The following is a 19,875-nucleotide window of genomic DNA, read 5'->3' as shown; positions in this document are numbered from 1 at the left end:
TCGTTGTGTCAGTGAGTGTGCAGTGAATCAGTGTAGTGAAACAAGTGCCGTATATCAGTGTCGCGGTTTAGGTGAAATAAAGCAATGTAAAAGTGAATCCGATATGTGTGATAGTGTAAAGCTCGATACAAATTCGCGATATGTAAACAAAAGCACTTCGCCCGTGCTTTATAGACATTTTAATCAATCGTCTTAATTTTAAGTCAACATTGTTTTATCACCTTGTCAATCATTTAATTATAAGGAACCATTGTTTGATCATCTTGTAACTCATGTCACTCACCTATCATTAACTTCATAAACCTCTCTTTCCCCATTTCTCGCCCGGGGAGCATGTACGGGCAAGCACGTACAAATTGTATCATCAGCATTTTACGCCGTTTGAATTGTCATAGTATCATAATATTGTCCAATCAGTTCGCATTCGGGCATCAATCATTCCGCGCGTACTCATTATCATTATATCAAAGTATTCGAGCCTGATCAAAAGATATGTACGGTGCGTACAGTATCTTTATGATAGAATGATATTATTGTTTGTGAGAATGAGAGAAAGTCCTTTTTTGATAGAAAATAGATATATTGAAATACTTTGATATAATGATATCATTATCATTATATCAAAGTATTTCAATATATCTATTTTCACTCACATTCCGCGCGTACTCATGTACGCGCGGAATGATTGATGACCGAATGCGAACTGATTGGACAATATTATGATACTATGACAATTCAAACGGCGTAAAATGCTGATGATACAATTTGTACGTGCTTGCCCGTACAAGCGTAGTTTGCCATAGAGAGGCCCTATATCTATATTTGTCGGGACTTTTCAGGGCATTCCGACCTTTTGGGCGCCCGCTTAGTTTAATGTAGGTATGGGCCAAGAAGGGCCCCAAACCTCGGTGGCCCCGCATCACTAAAACGGCTGACACGGCGGTAGCATAGCAGTAGCTGGGGCATACCCCAGGACCCTCAGACACATGATCTCGGCCTCAAAGGCGGTAACGGATATAGGTGGGCAGCTTAAAACTGTATTATTGTAGTAGTAAAGTTCAAATCTGGACTGAATCTAAAATGTCCGTATTTATTTGTATGTTGGTTGGTATTTGATATCCACAATACAGAATTTGTATTTAAGTGTCATGACTGGTAAGAATGTGTGCGATTATGTTTATATTAAATGAAACAGGTAAGTACTTATTGTAAAAAAATAAATTTATTAAAATATGAGTACTTTAAATTAGTTTTAAATCAATATAATTGGTTTTATATATAAACGGTAACAATTTATACAGTCTCAAGAAGCAACGCGATTCCCTGACCACCACCGATGCATGCTGATCCGATGCCCCGCTTCAAACCGCGCCGTCTGAAAAGCGATAGTAAAATTAAGCCTTATTTATCAAAGGATAAAATTACTTATCCTCTTTTCATTATCTCTAATTGATATTAAAGTTTTATTGAGAATTATCGTGCAATAAAAAAGTATTATGAACTTCTTAATTATAATCTTAATTATTCAAAGAAAGATTTTTTATATATTATGTTTATTACCGTTTACCTACGTCAGTTCTTTTCAGTTTCCACTAAATCATAATAACACTTTAAATATTGCGGTAATTTTATCTTAATTCTATTCGTATTGTAGCCAGACCAGGAGAATATGTACATGGCGAAGTTAGTATTAGCCTCGCCATGTTGAGGTAATATATGGAACAAATCTTTTGTACTGACCATATTAACTTTATAAGAACAAGTAAAAGTGTCGCCCAAAGCAAGCGTTTTATTTTCCTGATCAGAATATACTATCTAAATTTTCGTCATTCGGTCTATATTACCTAAGTTCATGTGCCAAGTGCGCCGTAATCCTCGCTCCTGAAGCTCCCACGGGATGGCCCATGGCTATCGCTCCACCATTGACGTTCAGTTTGGCCTGGTCCAAACCCAGTTCCTTAACACACGCCAGGGTCTGGGCAGCGAAGGCCTCGTTGATCTGGCGATAGAACGAAATTGATGTTGAAATAAGTACACATCATTGGCACACCTAATCGGCGGCGATAGCCTAGTTGGGTGTGGAACGGACTGCCGAGGCGAATGTCCGCAGGTTCAAATCCCAAGGGCACACACCTCTGACTTTTCTAAAAAAATATGTGTGCATTCTTTGTGAATTTATCGTTCGCTTTAACGGTGAAGGAAAACATCGTGAGAAAACCTGCACATCTCAGAAGTTCTTTATAGGAATTTCGAGGGTGTGTGAAGTCTACCAATCCGCACTAGGCCAGCGTGGTGGACTAAGGCCTAATCCCTCTCAGTAGTAGAGGAGGCCCGTGCTCAGCAGTGGGCAAGTATATAATACAGGGCTGATATTATTATTATTATACACATCATTCGCGAAGAGTTCCCTTTTGTAATTTATGTAGAATCTAATTACCATTAAAACGATTTTCACACCGCATTTATGCAGCTATATCATTTGTCGGATTGCCTTACAGAAGAATTCACCCTTCGCTAATGACACACATATATATGTTACATCTTGGCGCACATGTTAAATATTGAATTGGACTGGTAGGTTCTAGGATCAAATCATACGTCAGGTAGGTCAATTGAGGATTCTATTACGTTTTGTCTGTGACTATATCACTTAGAAGTGCTAGCGAATTTATACTCTACCTTGTTATTATGCCAGTATTCAATAAAGAAACTACTTAGCGGGACAAATCTATATCAAAGTATATTACCTCAATCAAGTCAATATCGTTTAGCTTAATTCCAGTGACGGAGAGTAGATTCTGGATGGCGGGCACTGGGCCGATGCCCATGATGCTGGGGTCCACACCCACGAACGACCAGCCCACCAGCCGTGCCAGCGGAGACAGTTTGTGTTGCTTCACTGCATCCTCACTGGCCAGGATTACTGCACCAGCGCCGTCATTCACACCCTATACATGAAGAGGATTTTAAAATTAGCCATAACATAAAAATGGAAATTATACTGATTATTGCTTTACAGCCAATATACACGGAACAACGAACGAGATCATTTCATACCAGTTTACAAAATAGCGTAATTTATTTGGTAGTTGCTTTGAGATTCCACGTCAAAGCAGAACTCATGAGACTTATAATCAATATCGAAACATAATGACGCCTTTGGTATCTACGAACACAGTTAGTCTAGTCTCCTAGATAACCTCGATCAAAAGTATTAGATAATTAAGAGATACCCAATCAATACTCACAGAGGAGTTACCAGCCGTGACCACTCCACCCTTTCTGAAGAGAGCGGGCAGCTTGCAGAGTGCCTCCGGTGTGGTTTCGGGCCGAGGATGCTCATCTTTGTCCACCACGACCTCCTGACGCTTGACCTTCACCGTGATGGGTGCCATCTCCGCTTTGAAGACACCGCTGTCGTGTGCTTGCAGATAAACAAAAATATTTAATGATAGGTTGGCGAATGATAGCTGTACGGAAAGTTTCAGGTTTAGTTTTCAAGTTAGAAGACTTAATGTCATCACTAATATACATTCTAGAATAAGTGTATATTTGGAGGAAGTTGCCACAGGGCATGCTGCTGATCATAAACCTAGTTTAATGCAATGGCATATGGCAATTTTCTGAAGATTTACTGGCTACGACACCGATACTGGCATGATCCATAATAATAGACAGTGTACCATACTGTTGCAGTCTTGGTTGAAAAAATAAGGGCATTGTAAACAATGAAATTAGGCTCAACCCTAGTGTCTCAGATGGATAAAGTCAGTGCAGTCGCATAGGGAATTATATTCGTTCTTGATGATATAACTATATTCTGCTGATTATATATTAAGCAATTATAGCGCTTACAATCTACTGAGGGGAATGCTCGTTTCGTTATTCAGCTGTAAGTTTGACAAAATAAGAAAAAAATACTAACCCACTTTCCACCTCTGTTGCGACTGCAACGCGAACTGGTCCACCTCGCCTCTCTTCAGCTGGTATTTCTCAGCCAAGTTCTCAGCAGTCTGCGGCATGGTAAAGTTGCAGTACGTATCCAGTGAGCCTCCAGTAAGGCTGTCTTCGAAAGGAATGTTGACTCCTAGTGGTACTCCGAAACGGGCATTCCTAACCACGAATGGCACTGCTGACATGTTCTCTGTCCCACCAGCGAGTGAGACCTGAGCTGTGCCTGTGATGATGTCCTGAAAATGAAAAACAAAACTTTTGGGCTATGGTGTAGCGCAGGGGCGTTGCTTCGATCGGTGTTGCTACCTACCATTTTTAGTAATTCCCGCTCACTATCCGCTGTGCAACTTGCACGTGTTATTCAGATGTATATAACAATAAGATTACACACATATACTCACGCCTTTTATCCTTAAAAGGATAGGCCGAGGCGCAAGTGGTGCGTCTACTTTCTGCAGTGTATATTCCACCCCATAATGTGATAAGGGGAGCCTCTCACTATAACAAGCGCAAATTCAAGACTACGTACTAATACCGAGTAGAAAAATTTAATACTTATAACTTTGGCCCGACCCGAGGATCGAACCTGAGACACTGCAGAGATTAATATGTTGTTAAGTACGTACTGTAAGAAATATACAGGTCCCATGTTGACCTTGAGATAAACTATTGACTTACCTGGGCACTATTCACAACAGCTTGGAAACCAGAGCCGCAGAGCCGGTTGATGCCGAGGGCTGGCTTCTCTTGAGGAATTCCGGCTTTTAAAGCCGCATGACGAGGAGATAAACCACCGTCTGACGTACCACTGATCTATAATTTGTTCTATTATGTATTAACCATGATTAAAAAAAATCGCGTTTATGTTAGTAAAAATGTGAATTGATTGTCCTCTTTCTTTTCCACTTATAGAAACAAAAGACTCATCATGAATTTTATCCCTGAAGACACTAGGCAGAGATACGAGCAGGTCTTTGAGCCATGTGTGCTTAGTTCCATGATGTGATAGGGATTGAGCTATTACCATATCGAACACAAATTCCAAACTCCCGGCTTACATTAGGTAGAAAATGTCACACTATTTTGACCTATCAGGGATGTGAACCCGGGACCTCAGAGCGGTATTGTACCGCGGACGCAACTACGTCACTGAAGCAAGCGCTAATAGAACTTACAGTATAGACTTGTCCAATATTGGTAGTGTCAACCAGCGAAGGCGCCACGTTGCCAGATTTGAAGGCGTCTTTGGCGGCAGCGGCGAGCAGGTCTGAAGGATGCATGTCCTTCAACATGCCCCCCATTTTGCCAAATGGCGTGCGCTTAGCCGCCACTATGAAGATGCCTGAAGGTCATTTGTAATAATAGGTTTTTGTATCAAACTCGAAACACATAAGTAATTCTGTTCGTATACCATCAGACTAAAGACAGACAGTACAGACTAGCGAGTAGGCTTTGTATCATGGGTCTATCCAATGATCAACTATATCAATAAGGAATTGACTATACTATAGCTCTTGCACGTCGAATATTTTTATTTTAATAGTATTATCAACATTTGCTAGTTGTAAGATATTTTTTGTATCCGCCCGGATAGATACCACTGTAAGTATAGTGTTAAAACCCGCCGTAGTGGCCCACGTAGCGTTCCGTGTGTATATCAGGTTCAGACAGGCCGGTATAATACTTGCAGATACAGTGGGTCACTTTGCCATGCCCGTATGACATCACTTGAGGGACAATACCACCGCAAATGAGTAGATTACGTTCAGAACCACGGCCTAAAGAGTTTTTTGTATTGGATACCAAGTGCGAGAGAAAATATTAATACCTCATCGTGTAACAATAGATTATAGAATATAGGGCATTGTTATTAAACTAAACTCGAGATTATGAGAAATCTGTTTTTATAATATTTGTTTTAAACGACATTTTTTCCTTTTTTGCTGTTATATACAGGGTCATTTCGACATTGCGTTACTAAATGAAACCACAGGTTCGTGGTGACCTCTGCTAACACCCTGCAAAAAATTATTCATAAGTAACAAATATTTTCGTCAATAATCCCGATTTTAGATTTATGGTTTTTTGATCACGCTGTCTCTTAGCGCGCTTAACTAAAGTGAATGAACTACGTCACAGCTGATGATATTATTACCGAACCTATAGGGTTCAGAAGGTCAGCTCACAAATGAACTCCCAATACGTTCACCGACTTGGTTGCAGCAGTTCATTGAGTCAATAATTAATTACTACAAAAAATATTTCGTCAATTATAAACGTTATTTTCGTTAATAAAATAATTTTCTTACCAAAAAAGTTACCTACATAATTACTAAAGTTATAAGATTTAAATCTATTGATATTGTATTTTTTTAGATTCTACATGATATTCCGATATTTATTTTAATTCCAACATTAATATTTCGGTTTGTCATAATATCTAAAAGAAGACTACGTAGACATTACCGAACGTCATATTATGCTTTCTGTACCATTTCTTTGCTAGATAGACACTATGGCAATGCGTCCGAGTCTTTGACCGAGTCCGAAGAGCGCGCGATTATTCAATACAATAGTCGTACTCTTTCTCGCCTAAACTCGCAGTGTTGTCAGTATAAACTTTTTACCAAAAAGCTTGCTAAAACGACACAGGATTTCAAAAATTCTGATATTAGATTTTTTTATTACATGATGTTCTAACAGATTTAACACACAATTGTATTACAAAATAAAATAAGTAATGATTTATGATGAAATGATTAATGAAAAGTCTACCTAATTAAAATAATACACAGCAATATTTTTAGTATTTTTGAAACATTATTTTAAGTAATAAAGTATAACAGAGATTTTGGATTCAGTCATTCATTTTCAATAGACATACAGGGTATAAACAAGATATTGAATAATAAGGTAATAATAAAAAAAAGTTTGGTAACACTGCGAGGGCATGTGTTAGTTGTAAAACTCTGGCTCGTCAAATATCGTGTACCTCCAGACTAGTGTTGCCAGGGTCAATTTGTTTAAAATCAAGAAGGTAAAACAAATCGAGATTTAGTGTTGTAGATCGGGACAAGCAAGTATTTTTTTTAAATTTAAGTTTTATGTATTGCGTTTTACAAAAAATATCACTGCGAGTCATGCTAGCGCTGCGTTTTAATTTGGATGTCTGTTTTAACATCAAAGCACAGATCGCCGGATAGTCGCATCTCTAAGCAAGAGAATAAAACAAAACTGTACCTTCAGCGCTAGTGAGATGATACGTGCTATTTTGATTGCATTGTCGCACTCAACACAGTGATGAATGCGTAGTTTATTTTTTCATAATACTTAATGGTTTTAATAATTTTATTGGTGCAAAACGGGTCACGTCCCCAGAACTCTGAAAATCGGGACGTCAGGCAACACCACTCCAGACCCTTGCCGCTACTTTGTGGAATTCGCTTAACTCGTGTGTCGCGTGTTGGTCGGTCAGGCACAAAGAAATTTAAAGTGGTCCCCTAAATTCGACCTTAACACTTATAAAATAGAGTTTATTTTTAGAAATATTTTTTGTCATTTTGCATATTTTACGATCGCGAAGTTGCATCGTTGACGCGTACGCGAAACTGAACTAATCACAATCTATTGATTATGTTTCTATCGGATGCTGTCATTACGATTTTAATGTGGATTTATGAATTTGCGATAGGTACCTACTGAATGGAAAAATCCAATATCATTTTGTTCGACCCGGGATTCGATCCCGTGACCTTAGCAAAGCATCCGTACTATAATACAAGTGCGGCACCGAGGTAGTCACAAATTAAATGTATTAAAAATACTTTGAAGTATGAAACAACTTTTAAAGGAACAAGCAATCTACAAATCATCATTAGGTATTGGTAAATGCATTTAGTTTTTTGAAAACATGTTAAGGTACCTATTGGGACGCCGCGCCGTGACGCATCCCGTCGCTCGACATTTTACCTCAAACTATCACATTACCTAATTATTATCAAGATTGTAACTTCGTTATTAATTGTTCGTGTGAATTGCCAGACTTGAATGATATTTTATTGTTATGAGTGTTATAAATCTAACCGTTGAACGTATTTATTATACCTACTTATCTACTATAATGGATGAACTACCTACATTAGAATGTGTGTGTTTTGATTTAAAAGAATGAAACCACTTTAAAATTACAGAAATCATGTGTTATGTGTACCTAACTTATGCAGTTGTGGTTGTTTGATTAGTGTCGTTTGCTTATGATGATAGTTTGAGCATAGAAAATATTGTTCTAATGAAATGTGATGATTAGTGCGTGATGTTTATGTTGTTGGACGTCCACCTGCAATTGATAAACGTCGCGGGAACACGTTGGATGCAGGCAGCTTTCGACAGGTCCGTCTGGAAATCTTTAGGGGAGGCCTATGTTCAACAGTGGACTTTATGTGGCTGATGATGATAATGATGTTTAGGTATGTGTCTGTTTGTAACGTCGGCGTAGCGTCGTCGCTGCTGATCTAATTGTTGATTGAGTGATGTGGTACGACACAAAACCCTAGGTAGTTAAAGCGACGACATCAGCTGTCCGGTTGCGGCGCGGCGCGCGCGGTGCGACGAACTACCCTTGCGCTCCGAGTGTGCATCACTTGTTCGTGTGCGTGAGCATAATATTATCAATGACTGTGTGCGATGTTGCCGCTCCGACGAATTCTAGTATAGTAGTAGTGGCAAAAGGTGTGTAAAAATAAAATGACTATTTTAATATTTATTTTGTTTGAAAATTTTACTTTTTTGTTTTTGACCTTAGGCTAGAGTAACTTATAGTAAACTGCTTCTTTCAAGATGACTTTCTCGCAGTTAAATTTAAGTCTAGGGTTACAAAATGACCCTGTATAAGTATTTTTAATTCATCAAATAGTATAGATTTGAATCACCTTATAATGGAGCGAAATTACTGAATCAAATTCTTTTATTTTCTTTCTCGTGGTAAACTCAATTATGTTTTGGGATAGAGCCCCACTGCAGGCAGAAAATATGCTTAAAATATTTTAACGCATGCTCTATTGTGCTCTGCGCGTACTGTTCAAAAGATTTGTTTAGTTTGAAGGAGATCTTTATGTCTCCTTGGAATGCGATTCGAGACAAATAGTTTTAGTAACCGTCAAACAAAATAATGCCTAGTTTCAAACAGGCCGGCATATTTGTGTTGACTGGTGAGGGGTAATCATCTCTCGTCAGTCAACACTGTCTGGACCCCACTCTGCTCACCATCAGGTGTAATAGGGGCACTGTTACACAAACATATCCTAGTAAAAACACACATCACGCATTTATCCCCGAAGGGGTATGTAGATACGCAACCAGGGCAGCCACTTTTCCATAAGTGTGTTCCGTCCCATAATGTGATATGGGGCACAAATTCCAGACTCATGGCTAATAATGAGCAGAAAAATCGAAATAGCACTTTGCCGACCCGAGATTCGAACCTAGGACCACAGAACGATGCCGTACTGCCCATGCAGTACAACTACGCCACCGAGCCAGTCAATATACCCTAGTAATCGAACCCAAAATCTCCCGCTTATATTATTATACTTTGCGATTAGACTAAGGAGGCGATTAGATTACAGATATTATGTTAATTGAAGAAGTACTTTTCTAAAGGAAAACCGAAGGACGCTCTCGACGTCAACGGCAGCGTGAGGCCTACTTTCCAAGCTGATGTCCATCCCGGGGGTCAACTGGATGTGCAAAAGCGCATGATGTACACTAAGAGCGGACAGCCCCCTACTGGCTGCCGAGGACCCCCCAATGGCCCCTATTAGTCGCCTTTACGACAGGCAGGAACCGTGGTGGAATTCTTCAAACGCTCCCAATCTACAGGGCGTACGTTTTAAATAACCCTACGAATTTAAATACAATCAAATCCTTAAGTGACTTTAACCTTAGTGCAAAGTATAAAAACTTTATTACGTTGTTTATCGCAGGCTATCTGATAGATATCTTTATTTATTGATATTGTAACTCTAAACAAAATAATAAGATTCCACCACAAAATAAAATTTTCGCAGTTCGTTTCTATAAAACCGGGGTTTAAATTTGAAAGACTTAAGTGGTAATTACTTGGATTTAATTGTAGTTAAAGGTACTTTAAGTATATTGGTTAATACTTGGTACCTACTGTGCTCGAAAGCAAGTTGGGAATGGAAAATACTGGCGTGACGAAGGCCAGTAGGTTCAATACCCAAGACGAAAGCCTCTGACTTTCCAAGTTACATATGTATTGTTTATGAATTATCGTGTACTTTAATGGTGAGGGAAATCATCGTGTAGAAACCTACATACCCGAGAAGTCTCCATAACAATGTCTAAGGTGTGTGAAGTCTGTCAACTCGCAACAATCCATCGTGTTCTACTAGGCCTAAACCCTCTTAGAAATGGGACGTGCTCAGCAGTGGGCAGACTATAATATAGGGCTGGTATTAATAATACTATTAAACGATTGGGCACTTGGTGTATTTAATTCAGTTGTGATTACTTGGATTAGTACTTGTATTACTTGTTATTGCAACTGGCATACCGGCAGTATGACCTAAAAGTCGACTCCATGTACTTTATATTCGTAAAAGTAACACGTAGGCAACTAACATAAACAAACGAAATTCCTTAGCAAAATTAGTAAAGTACGAAAGTATTTATAATAAAAATTAACAATAATTGTTATTTACCTTTATTTATAGCCACTGCCATTTTTCCGATGCAAAAACGCGTTTGATATCGAGAGAGTTCGCGACGGTACTAAAATGTTGTTAACATATTGATAACTGGAGCGTAATGTTTGCTTTGGGGGTAGTGACCCACAAATGGTTGTGTAGTAGAAACTTCTTCGTTGTTCATTCATACGAAATTAAATGATTTATTGATTGTGTAAAATGTTAAGTATTATTTAATGTCAGTAAAATATTTACTCCGCCAGTTCAAAAAGCAATTTCCACCAGAGAAGAGCGAGCAAGGAACTCTAGTGTTGCTATTTTCAAAATTATTTCAAATGTGTAAAGTAGTTTTTTAATAAGTGTAGAGCGGTTCATTTATTTATTTTAAAAAATAATACATAATATCTATATTTTTTAAGTCCCATGCATGTGCACAACCCTCTTGAAATCATGCAAGGGTGATTTATTCCACCATAAACTGTAAATAACATTAGCGAACTGTGGTTTCAATAGCACCACTTCTCCTATGGGGATAAAGGTGTAAACTCATATAATATATAGCATTGATACCCATAGTAGTCCAGGTAGACCTTCAAGAGTCTACTGGAGATTTGACGGGGGTCTAAGTAGTTGTGACCAAAAAATGGTGGCCTACGAAAATTAATCTGGTTTGATAGTAAAATACTAAAATGTTGGCTTGACTTCACCTATCAATGCAGGTAGATAATATTGATAGGGGTCGTAAGAGGCACGGTGACCCCAACATCACCCCCAGCGATGGCTGGGCGGTAGTTGTTATGTAATACACTTTCTTTGCAAAACCTAAAAAATATTTCCACCGGAACCAGCAAAATTATGAAAGGAATCTATGAGTAAAAAAATTTTGGGAACCTTGCTTTATAAGATAATGAGTTCGTTTTGGCAGATAGATTTTAAGTACGTCTCTGGCAACAAAAACGCTGGTATGATTAAATATTATGTTTATCGTATTATCTGGGAGTATGAAGTGTTGTGGATAAATCAAGATAAAGAAAAATTGTCGTCGATCGGCAACAATACTATAGTAAGTCTTAAGTAGTGTTAAGTCTGCTGGAAAACCTAATAAATAAAATAAAATTTTGAGATGGTGTTTAAAAAACTTAGTCAAGAGCTGAATCTTGCAACTTATCGGCACTATTGTATTGACTTTCCATAAATAGATATAACTAGCGGTAAGAACCATACTTGGTCATAAGCAGTTTCAACACACAGCATTTAAACCATTAATACTTTATAGTATCGTAATTTCATTTAATAAAAAGATAAGTACAGAGAAGTGAGAAGTGAGGATGTTGGGGCATCCAGTAAAATTGTTTACCTTATGAAACATAACAAGCAAGACAGCAGCGAATGGGGTAAACCCCCGTCAACAGGGCCTCGTGCTTGCAAGGGGCGTGTAGAAAAAAACTTTACCATTCTTCGGGAATCAGGTTAAAAGGCCTAACAAAGACCTGCCGCTCAAACTCCAGAGCTCCGACTTGGTTAAACCATCAAAGTCAAAGTTAGACTATCTCTAAAGCAAACTCTCTCACTTTGGTTTCCTGTTAGAAGAAGCACTTTCCACCAGTTGTGGTACCAACTATTCTGATAGACTTAGTCCACTCATGCTCATTCGTCATCAATGAACTCACCGCCATTCTTTTGATAAAAAGTCGAGATAAATCAATAATATTTATTATTTATTACATTCCTTAGAGTCCTGGGATTGTAAGGTTACATTTCGTGAATCGGAATCATGATACCCGATTAGTGTCACATTGTTTTTATCCTGAGTCGGTAAATCCTGGACGAGATACTAAGTAGTAAAGAGGTACATATAGTCGTCAAATAAAGATTTTCTGGGACACGTTTTGTCCTCGATATAAATTCGTTATAGCATTTTTTTATTATATTTTTTCTAATTACGATACGACGAATTCATACTTTGTTTTTTTTTGCTTTATACAACTTTTTTAATACCACTTAAAGTTTTTAGAAGTCAGCTTTTTATTTATGGTTGTTATCTTCCCAATCAGCATTTTTTATAAGGATGGCGATGCCCTGCCCCCCTGCCACGCACATGGACGCCAGCCCTCGCCTTAAATGTTTACGTCTGTAACAAAAAACGCTAACTTTTTTTTAACACAATTAAAAGACGAGGCAGTGCTGCTATGTGTGCTGTGTGGTGTGGAGATGCTGGTAGGATATATTTTATATTCGCCCGGATAGCGACCACCGTACACAAGGTGTTAAAACCCGCCATAATGGCCCACGTAAGTGTCGCGTTCCAGGATCAGCATATGTATATCCGGTTCCAACAGGCTGGTATAATTGTGTCGACTGGTGAGGAGTAGTCATCTCTCGTCAGTCGACATTCTATTGAATCCCACTGCACTTACCATCGTGTGCAGTGGAGTCACTTTGTCATGTACGTATAAAAATAATTGGCCTAGTGCGAGTTAGTAGACACCACATATCGAGATTTCTATGAAGAATCTTCAGTTATTTAGGTTTGCTTACGCTGTTTACCTTCGCTTTCAAAGGTTTTAATTGATAAACACATAATAATATAATATCAGCCCTGTATTATATTCTGTCCCACTGCTGGGCACGGGCCTCCTCTACTACTGACCACCACGCTGGCCTAGTGCGGATTGGTAGACTTCGCACACCTCGAAATTCCTATAGAGAACTCCTCAGGTATGCAGGTTTCCTCACGATGTTTTCCTTCACCGTTAAAGCAAGCGAAAATTCACAAATAATACACACATATTTTTTTTGAAAAGTCAGAGTTGTGTGCCCTTTGGGATTTGAACCTGCAGACATTCGTCTCGGCAGTCCGTTCCATAACCAACTAGGCTATTGCCGCTTCCATAAACACATATAACTTCGAAAAGTCAGACACATGTGCCTCGGGTATTGAACCTACAGGACCTTCATCTCCGCAGTCCCTTTCATTCCCAGTTAGACTATCCATAATAACAAGGTACTATCTGAAGTCCCCTTGACCTGAGCTCGTGGGTGATGTGTGAGATCAGCCTAGCCCCTGACGCGCCGGACGGATGCCCGATGGCGATGGCTCCTCCGCTCAAGTTCAGCTGCTTCTCCTCAATTCCTAGATGTTTGACACTCGCCACGGCTACAGCTGCGTTGGTTTCGTGCACCTGGAAGAGGTTTTTGACACACAAAAGTACATTTATATGGAGACTGAAGAGAAATTTAGGATTTTGTACAAACATGGCAGTGACTACAATGTACCTTATAGGTAATCTATACTAGGCTTGGTGAACCTTAATAATAATGTGCCACTCAGGGCTGGGGTTACTTCACTTTTTTTTATGACCCTACCATATTTTTTGCAATACATTGTCAGTTATTATTATGGTGCCAGAATTATATTTCCACCTATGGTATGCGTGCCATTACTATCACTGGTGTATACTATATTCGTAGAGTTGAACAAATTAAGTATCAATTAACGAGATGCAATTATCGCTACGAACGGATTTGTGGAACGGACTGCTAAGACGAATGTCCGCAGGTTCAAATCTCAAGGGCACACACCTCTGACTTTTCTAAAAATCATGTGTGTATCCTTTGTGAATTTATCGGTTTATCGCTTTAACGGTGAAGGAAAACATCTGAGGAAACCTGCACATCTGAGAAGTTCTCTATAGGAATTTCGACGGTGTGTGAAGTCTACCAATCCGCACTAGGCCAGCGTGGTGGACTAAGGCCTAATCCCTCTCAGTAGTAGAGGAGGCCCGTGCTCAACAGTGGGACAGCATATAATACAGGGCTGATATTATGATTATTATTATAATTATCCCTACATAAATATGCTGCTTCTTGACTTGACTATTATTATACAGGATAGCGATCATACTGCTTATCAAACAAACTACTACAATGACTGAAACTTTGGAACACAATAATGCTTGCAAAACTTGGCGGCAGAAATATGTAAGTATTTGTGTGTAACATAAAGCATATATTAGACCATTGACAGGGCTGTCTTAATCATATGGAACTCTAAGATCAGCCCGCATCCCTTAGATAAAAAAAAATATTGTCGTTTTGAACAAGCTCCATTTTTCGGAGATCATTTTTGACATGCGATCGCTTTGCACCCCTTGACGCCAGCGCCCAAGTGATATGCAACTCTCACTCCGGAATAAGACGCTCCTAATCATGGAGTATAGAACCAAAGAAGAATTTTTAAGCTAATATCATGTGATTTTCAGGCATAATATCGTAGGTGTTAATAAATAACTTAGTACAGAGTTTTAATGTGTTCTTAGATGCCCTGTTATATTTCGTTTAATTATTTTAACAAAATCTTTATTACTTCATTGTATGCCTATAACTTATCATTTTATGTTCTAGATAATTCATGTATTATATCTGATACCAGTTTGCTGTTATCTCATTGATTAAATACATTTTTGTCAAATATCACACTTGGGAAGATATAGCGGAATTAGAAAGCCGAGCCTATATTGTTTACCTCAACTAAGTCTATGTCATCTATCCTCAAGCATGCTGCGTCCAGCAGTTTTTGTGCTGCCACCGCAAGGCCTATCCCCATGATGGTGGGGTCGACCCCCACGCGGCTCCAGGCAGCTACCCTTGACAGTGGCTTCAGCTTGTGTTGTCTCACAGCGTCTTCGCTGGCCAGGATAATTGCACCAGCACCGTCGTTTATACCCTAAAATTTTCGAGAAATTTATTCTTATTTAGTAAAAGTTTATTTAATTATCATTATCTCTAGCCTTTAGGTGTCCACTGGTGTAAAAAGGCATCATCTAAAGATTCCAGACTAACCTTTTAGATGCGGTCGCATCTAGCAAGTCCCTGCGACCTTGGCCAGGTAGTCTGTCAACCTTGTAGGTGGGCATAATAAGAAGTAAGTTTTTTTGATTTATTTTGTCCCTAAACAAACTTCTGTTGCAGCCAGGGCAATGGGTTGTATGACGTGTTTAAAAATGATCACCGGAACAGCAAAGTGTAAACATTTACAAAATGGAAGGCGATTTTATAACTTTTAGAGTAATTTGTACATTTTAGACAATTCTTTGCAAACGTAAACCTGTAAATTAGAATAGCTGTAGGCTCTTCTAGTCTATATAGGATGCTATGAGATGATGATCTTTCTATTTAGCCCATGGATCTATGATGAGTGATAAGAACACTTACACAGTTATTGCCTGCAGTGAGCAGACTGCCAGCAACAATTGGCGGCAGCTTGGCCAACTGCTCCAATGTAGTGTTAGGCCGAGGACTTTCATCTCGCGACAACAGGACATCTTTACCCTTGAACTTCCCCATAACAGGTACCAACTCAGCATCAAACACTCCATTGTCATGTGCTACGAATGATAAACCGCATTGTATAATATTAGCAACGCTCCCGCCTAACGCAATTCTTGTGCGCTCGGTCTCCACACCGAAAGCACGCCTATGCATAGGGGGACATTTGTCGCGGCCCTGGGCACACAGTGTACACCTCACGGTTGCCAATTCAAATTGCGGCCTATTAAGGCTCGCGAACATTTTCTGGCCTTCTCCCCTCCTCCTATCCTAAGAGTTTTGCTCATCCTTCCCTCACATTTCCTACCCAGTTATCCCGTTACAACTTTCCCCCAAAGCCCGGCATTCGTTAAGCCGGGGGATTCCAGTACCTCATTCGCAGGTTGCCACCGGTGTGACTGCGGGGTCCGATACCCCATAAATATATATGATATATATGAATCCCTCCTAGCCAAATTTCGGCCCCGGCGGCCAATCTCAACGGAGATCACCAAGGAACGCAGGACATATTATAGTGCACAAGTGTGTGCGCAATACACAGGTGCACTCTCTGTTCCTTCACTCTCATAGCTCGGTGAGACGGCAATCCGACATGACCGGAGAGAGATCAGGCGCAGGACCAACGGCTATATTTGCTTTCCGAGGCACGGGGGTATCACACCGCCAACTTCCTGACTCCGAACTTCGATTGAGTAATTTTTAAGATGGAAAAACCCAGTCACAATTATTTTGGCCCGACCCGGGATTCGAACCCAGGACCTCAGCGCGGCAGTCGTACTTGTACCGTGTACACTTACAACTACGCCACCGAGGCAGTAGTGATGATATATATAGTTTAAAACTAACTGCAGTTAAAAACTAGACATAACCTGTAACATATCAAAATGTGATAGGGTTAGGAGCGTATTTCATTTTCATTACGATGCAGTGCCATGTAAATCTAAGTTTAGGTATGTTTCTTACAGTTTAAGCGGTTACCATTATGATTGTAACTAGCTGGTCTCCTTTTGCTGTATAAAAACATCAAGATCTCATAAATAACGATTCAACTCTTACCAGCTTTCCAATATCTCTGTGACCTCAACGCAAACTCGTCCATTCCTTGTCTGGTGATTCCGTATTTCTTCGCCAGTTTGTCTGATGTCTCTATTAAGGTTGCCTTACAGTACGTGTCGAAGAGTCCTGATATGTTCATGTCGTCCAGCAGTATGTTCGCTCCTAACGGCACTCCGGTCCTGACACCTCTGACAAGGAATGGCACGCCGGAGAGGACTTCCATCCCTCCTGCTAAAGATACGTGCGCTGATCCGATTAGGATCTCCTGAAATTAGTATACGTAAAAAGACTTAAGGCGGCAAGGCATTAAATACGACTGAGCTTTATAGTTCCAGCGTTGTAATAGTTGGTGTTATTTGAACAGCTCTCTACATAAGTACTTACTATCAGGTGCAGTAAATTTACATTTTTGTTCAAGATAAAACATTTCCAGTACTTAAATTTTTTCCTCCCTTGATTACGGCAGCCTGAATATTTTTTTCTATCTGTCGCTAAATGAGTCTAGAGGTAGGCTCGTCTCTCTGCTTTCACTTCTTAGTCATGGGCATACTTTGTACCTTCTGCTAATAAAATCAATAAAATACCTGCGTGCTTAAGATAGTGGAGTTGATGGCTGATCCGGAGAGCAAGGTAGTGCTTACGACTGGCTTCTCTCGCGGCACGCCAGCCGCCAGTGCTGCGTGTCGAGGGGCCAGCCCTCCCGGGGACATCGAACTTGTCTGCGACAGCCGGCAGGTATACAACTCGACATTATATCTAATATGAATAAGAGATTTTCCCGCCCTCACACCCACCACTACAACTCCTTTAAGCCAGGATCAGCAGCGGCACGCATTTTATGACACCGAGTAGTGAAGCTCGGCGAGTCTCAGGAAAGACTAATTTGTCATTATTCCGCAACGAAATTAATCAAACAGAAAGATACGGAGGAGTTGGGAATATATAATCGAATACGAATAAGGGCTACTATTTGACGTTCTAAGCGTCTCGTTATGGCTTTGGTATTACCATGTGTGAAGTGTCGCATAAATGCACAGTTCCGTGCACCGCCTCGTCGCCTTATTCCTTTTGGAACTTAATTTATTTGGCGCATCATCCTCTTTGTTACTCTTTTTTATTACTCCTCATCATCCTTTAACTTACATTAAAACATGTTTAAAATGCCGCGTGATTTAGATTAGATGCATCGATATATTATATGACTTTATAAATTGTCATGTCTCTTTTTTATGCTGAAAATTGTATGTAGTTTATATTCTGTGAAGAACGTATTAAGTTGTTTTTATAAATTGTTATATATGTACTTAGGTACTCATCGACATCTGTTTGTTTTCCTCAATAAGATAAAAACATTAAAGGACTTATATGGATTTGGATTTCATTAATGATAACTCTACGGCAAGGTAAGAAACCAGTTTTTTCTATGACATGGCAGAGAAGGTACCTCGGAGTTACAAAACCGGTTTGCAATTAATCGTAATTAAAACCTAATTAAATCAGCTACTGCAGCAATTGTCATAACTAGACATGATTTCATTAAGGTTATAATAAATATTAGATATCATCTGCATATAATAGTTCAATTTCATGAATTCACTAACGAAAATAGCAAAAAAATACTTATGAAAATGATAGTTTAAGTGGATTTTAATTCTTTAAGAAATAAGTATGATACAAAAACTTCTGTATACTAAGAGTTAATTACAAAAAGGTAAAAGGTGAAGTTATATTTACCTGCCCTATGTTAACAGTGTCGACGAGTTCTGGTGGGACTCCACTGGCTTCGAACGCCGCCCTCGCTGCTGCAGCGAACAGGTCCTGAGGCTTTACATCTCGAAGCACACCACCGTACTTACCGATCGCAGTGCGCTTCCCCGCCACTATGTACACACCTGGGATATATTCAGCGAGGTTTACATTACCAAGAAACCGCGTAGAAGATGAATTCCGCAAGTAATTTTTACCACGTAAACAATGACGGCAATGAGTTCTGCAAATTTGGAGGCTAGCAGAATTTGCGGGGAGTCGCATGTATAGGTATAGAATTATTTAAATATTGCTATAAAGTGTAAGTGTAAACGCATATCGAAATTCTTGCGCTATTTAACGTTTTATTTGTGATGGATTCGATAACCCAAATCGAAACTGTGGCCCCAAAAAGCTTTCCGATTGTAACAGTTTAATCGGTAAGACGATAAAATTGACCTCAAGGAAACCGCGCGCGGCGCCGAGCTGTTGCCCGGTTTGCCCCTCAAGGGCCGCTTCTGCCTGTAAACGGGCAAACGAGCATACAATTCAACCTGTATCTTTAAATTTACGATAGGTAACTCGTACTCACACTGTAGAAATAGCTTGTGGAAGATAACTTCTGCAAGTTTTTTTGCTAAACTTAACTATGCTATACACATGCGTCTCACCATAAGTTCTGCAAACTTCAAAACGTACAGAAGTCTAATTCCCATGATTGTTTACACTAAACATTTTTAGTGGTAGTAGACTTCTTCCAGTTCTTACAAGTATCTAAACTTAAATTCTATAGTAATAAAACTATTATTGACGATGTTCTCTTAAATCTTAATATTTTTTACAATAGAAACCTCTATGAAATCTTTGGTTGGTGAGCGGATGAATGTTCCCAGGTTTAGGACATTTAGTTTTTTTCTGTTTCTTAGAAGTAGAGTAACACAAACTGTTTTCACGAAGCCCATATTCCTTGCAGTCTGTAAACAACTACCTAAAACGTGTACGTTAAGCAGTTTTGCGATAGAAAAACAACCGCTCGCGACATATAACCGAACTGCGTCCTTATCCAAACTTAAAAAAAAAACTA

General features: G+C 39.4%; 2 protein-coding genes across 2 annotated transcripts; both read right to left on the bottom strand.

Moving 5' to 3' along the window:
• Positions 1-1,210: 1,210 nt before the first annotated feature.
• LOC115451059 (3-ketoacyl-CoA thiolase, mitochondrial-like) lies at positions 1,211-10,806 on the bottom strand. The gene is made up of 8 exons (XM_030179253.2): positions 10,677-10,806; positions 5,130-5,296; positions 4,633-4,767; positions 3,926-4,190; positions 3,249-3,424; positions 2,748-2,948; positions 1,845-1,999; positions 1,211-1,375 (listed from the first exon to the last, which is right to left on the bottom strand). Exons 1-8 carry the CDS (start codon positions 10,696-10,698, stop codon positions 1,294-1,296), a joined length of 1,203 nt encoding a protein of 400 aa, XP_030035113.2. The 5' UTR covers positions 10,699-10,806; the 3' UTR covers positions 1,211-1,293.
• Positions 10,807-12,406: 1,600 nt separating this feature from the next.
• Positions 12,407-19,077, bottom strand: LOC115451051 (3-ketoacyl-CoA thiolase, mitochondrial-like). Its single transcript, XM_030179245.2, has 7 exons — positions 18,780-19,077; positions 17,630-17,764; positions 17,046-17,310; positions 15,876-16,048; positions 15,187-15,387; positions 13,689-13,843; positions 12,407-12,792 (listed from the first exon to the last, which is right to left on the bottom strand). The coding sequence occupies exons 1-7, from the start codon at positions 19,074-19,076 to the stop codon at positions 12,687-12,689; spliced, it is 1,332 nt and encodes a 443-aa protein (XP_030035105.2). The 5' UTR covers position 19,077; the 3' UTR covers positions 12,407-12,686.
• Between the last annotated feature and the right edge of the window lie 798 nt (positions 19,078-19,875).

This window comes from Manduca sexta, chromosome 16 (assembly GCF_014839805.1).
Source record: "Manduca sexta isolate Smith_Timp_Sample1 chromosome 16, JHU_Msex_v1.0, whole genome shotgun sequence".
NCBI classification, from domain to species: domain Eukaryota; kingdom Metazoa; phylum Arthropoda; class Insecta; order Lepidoptera; family Sphingidae; genus Manduca; species Manduca sexta.
The sequence above is the reverse complement of the archived record's forward strand: the minus strand, read 5'-3'. Positions and strand labels throughout refer to the sequence as shown.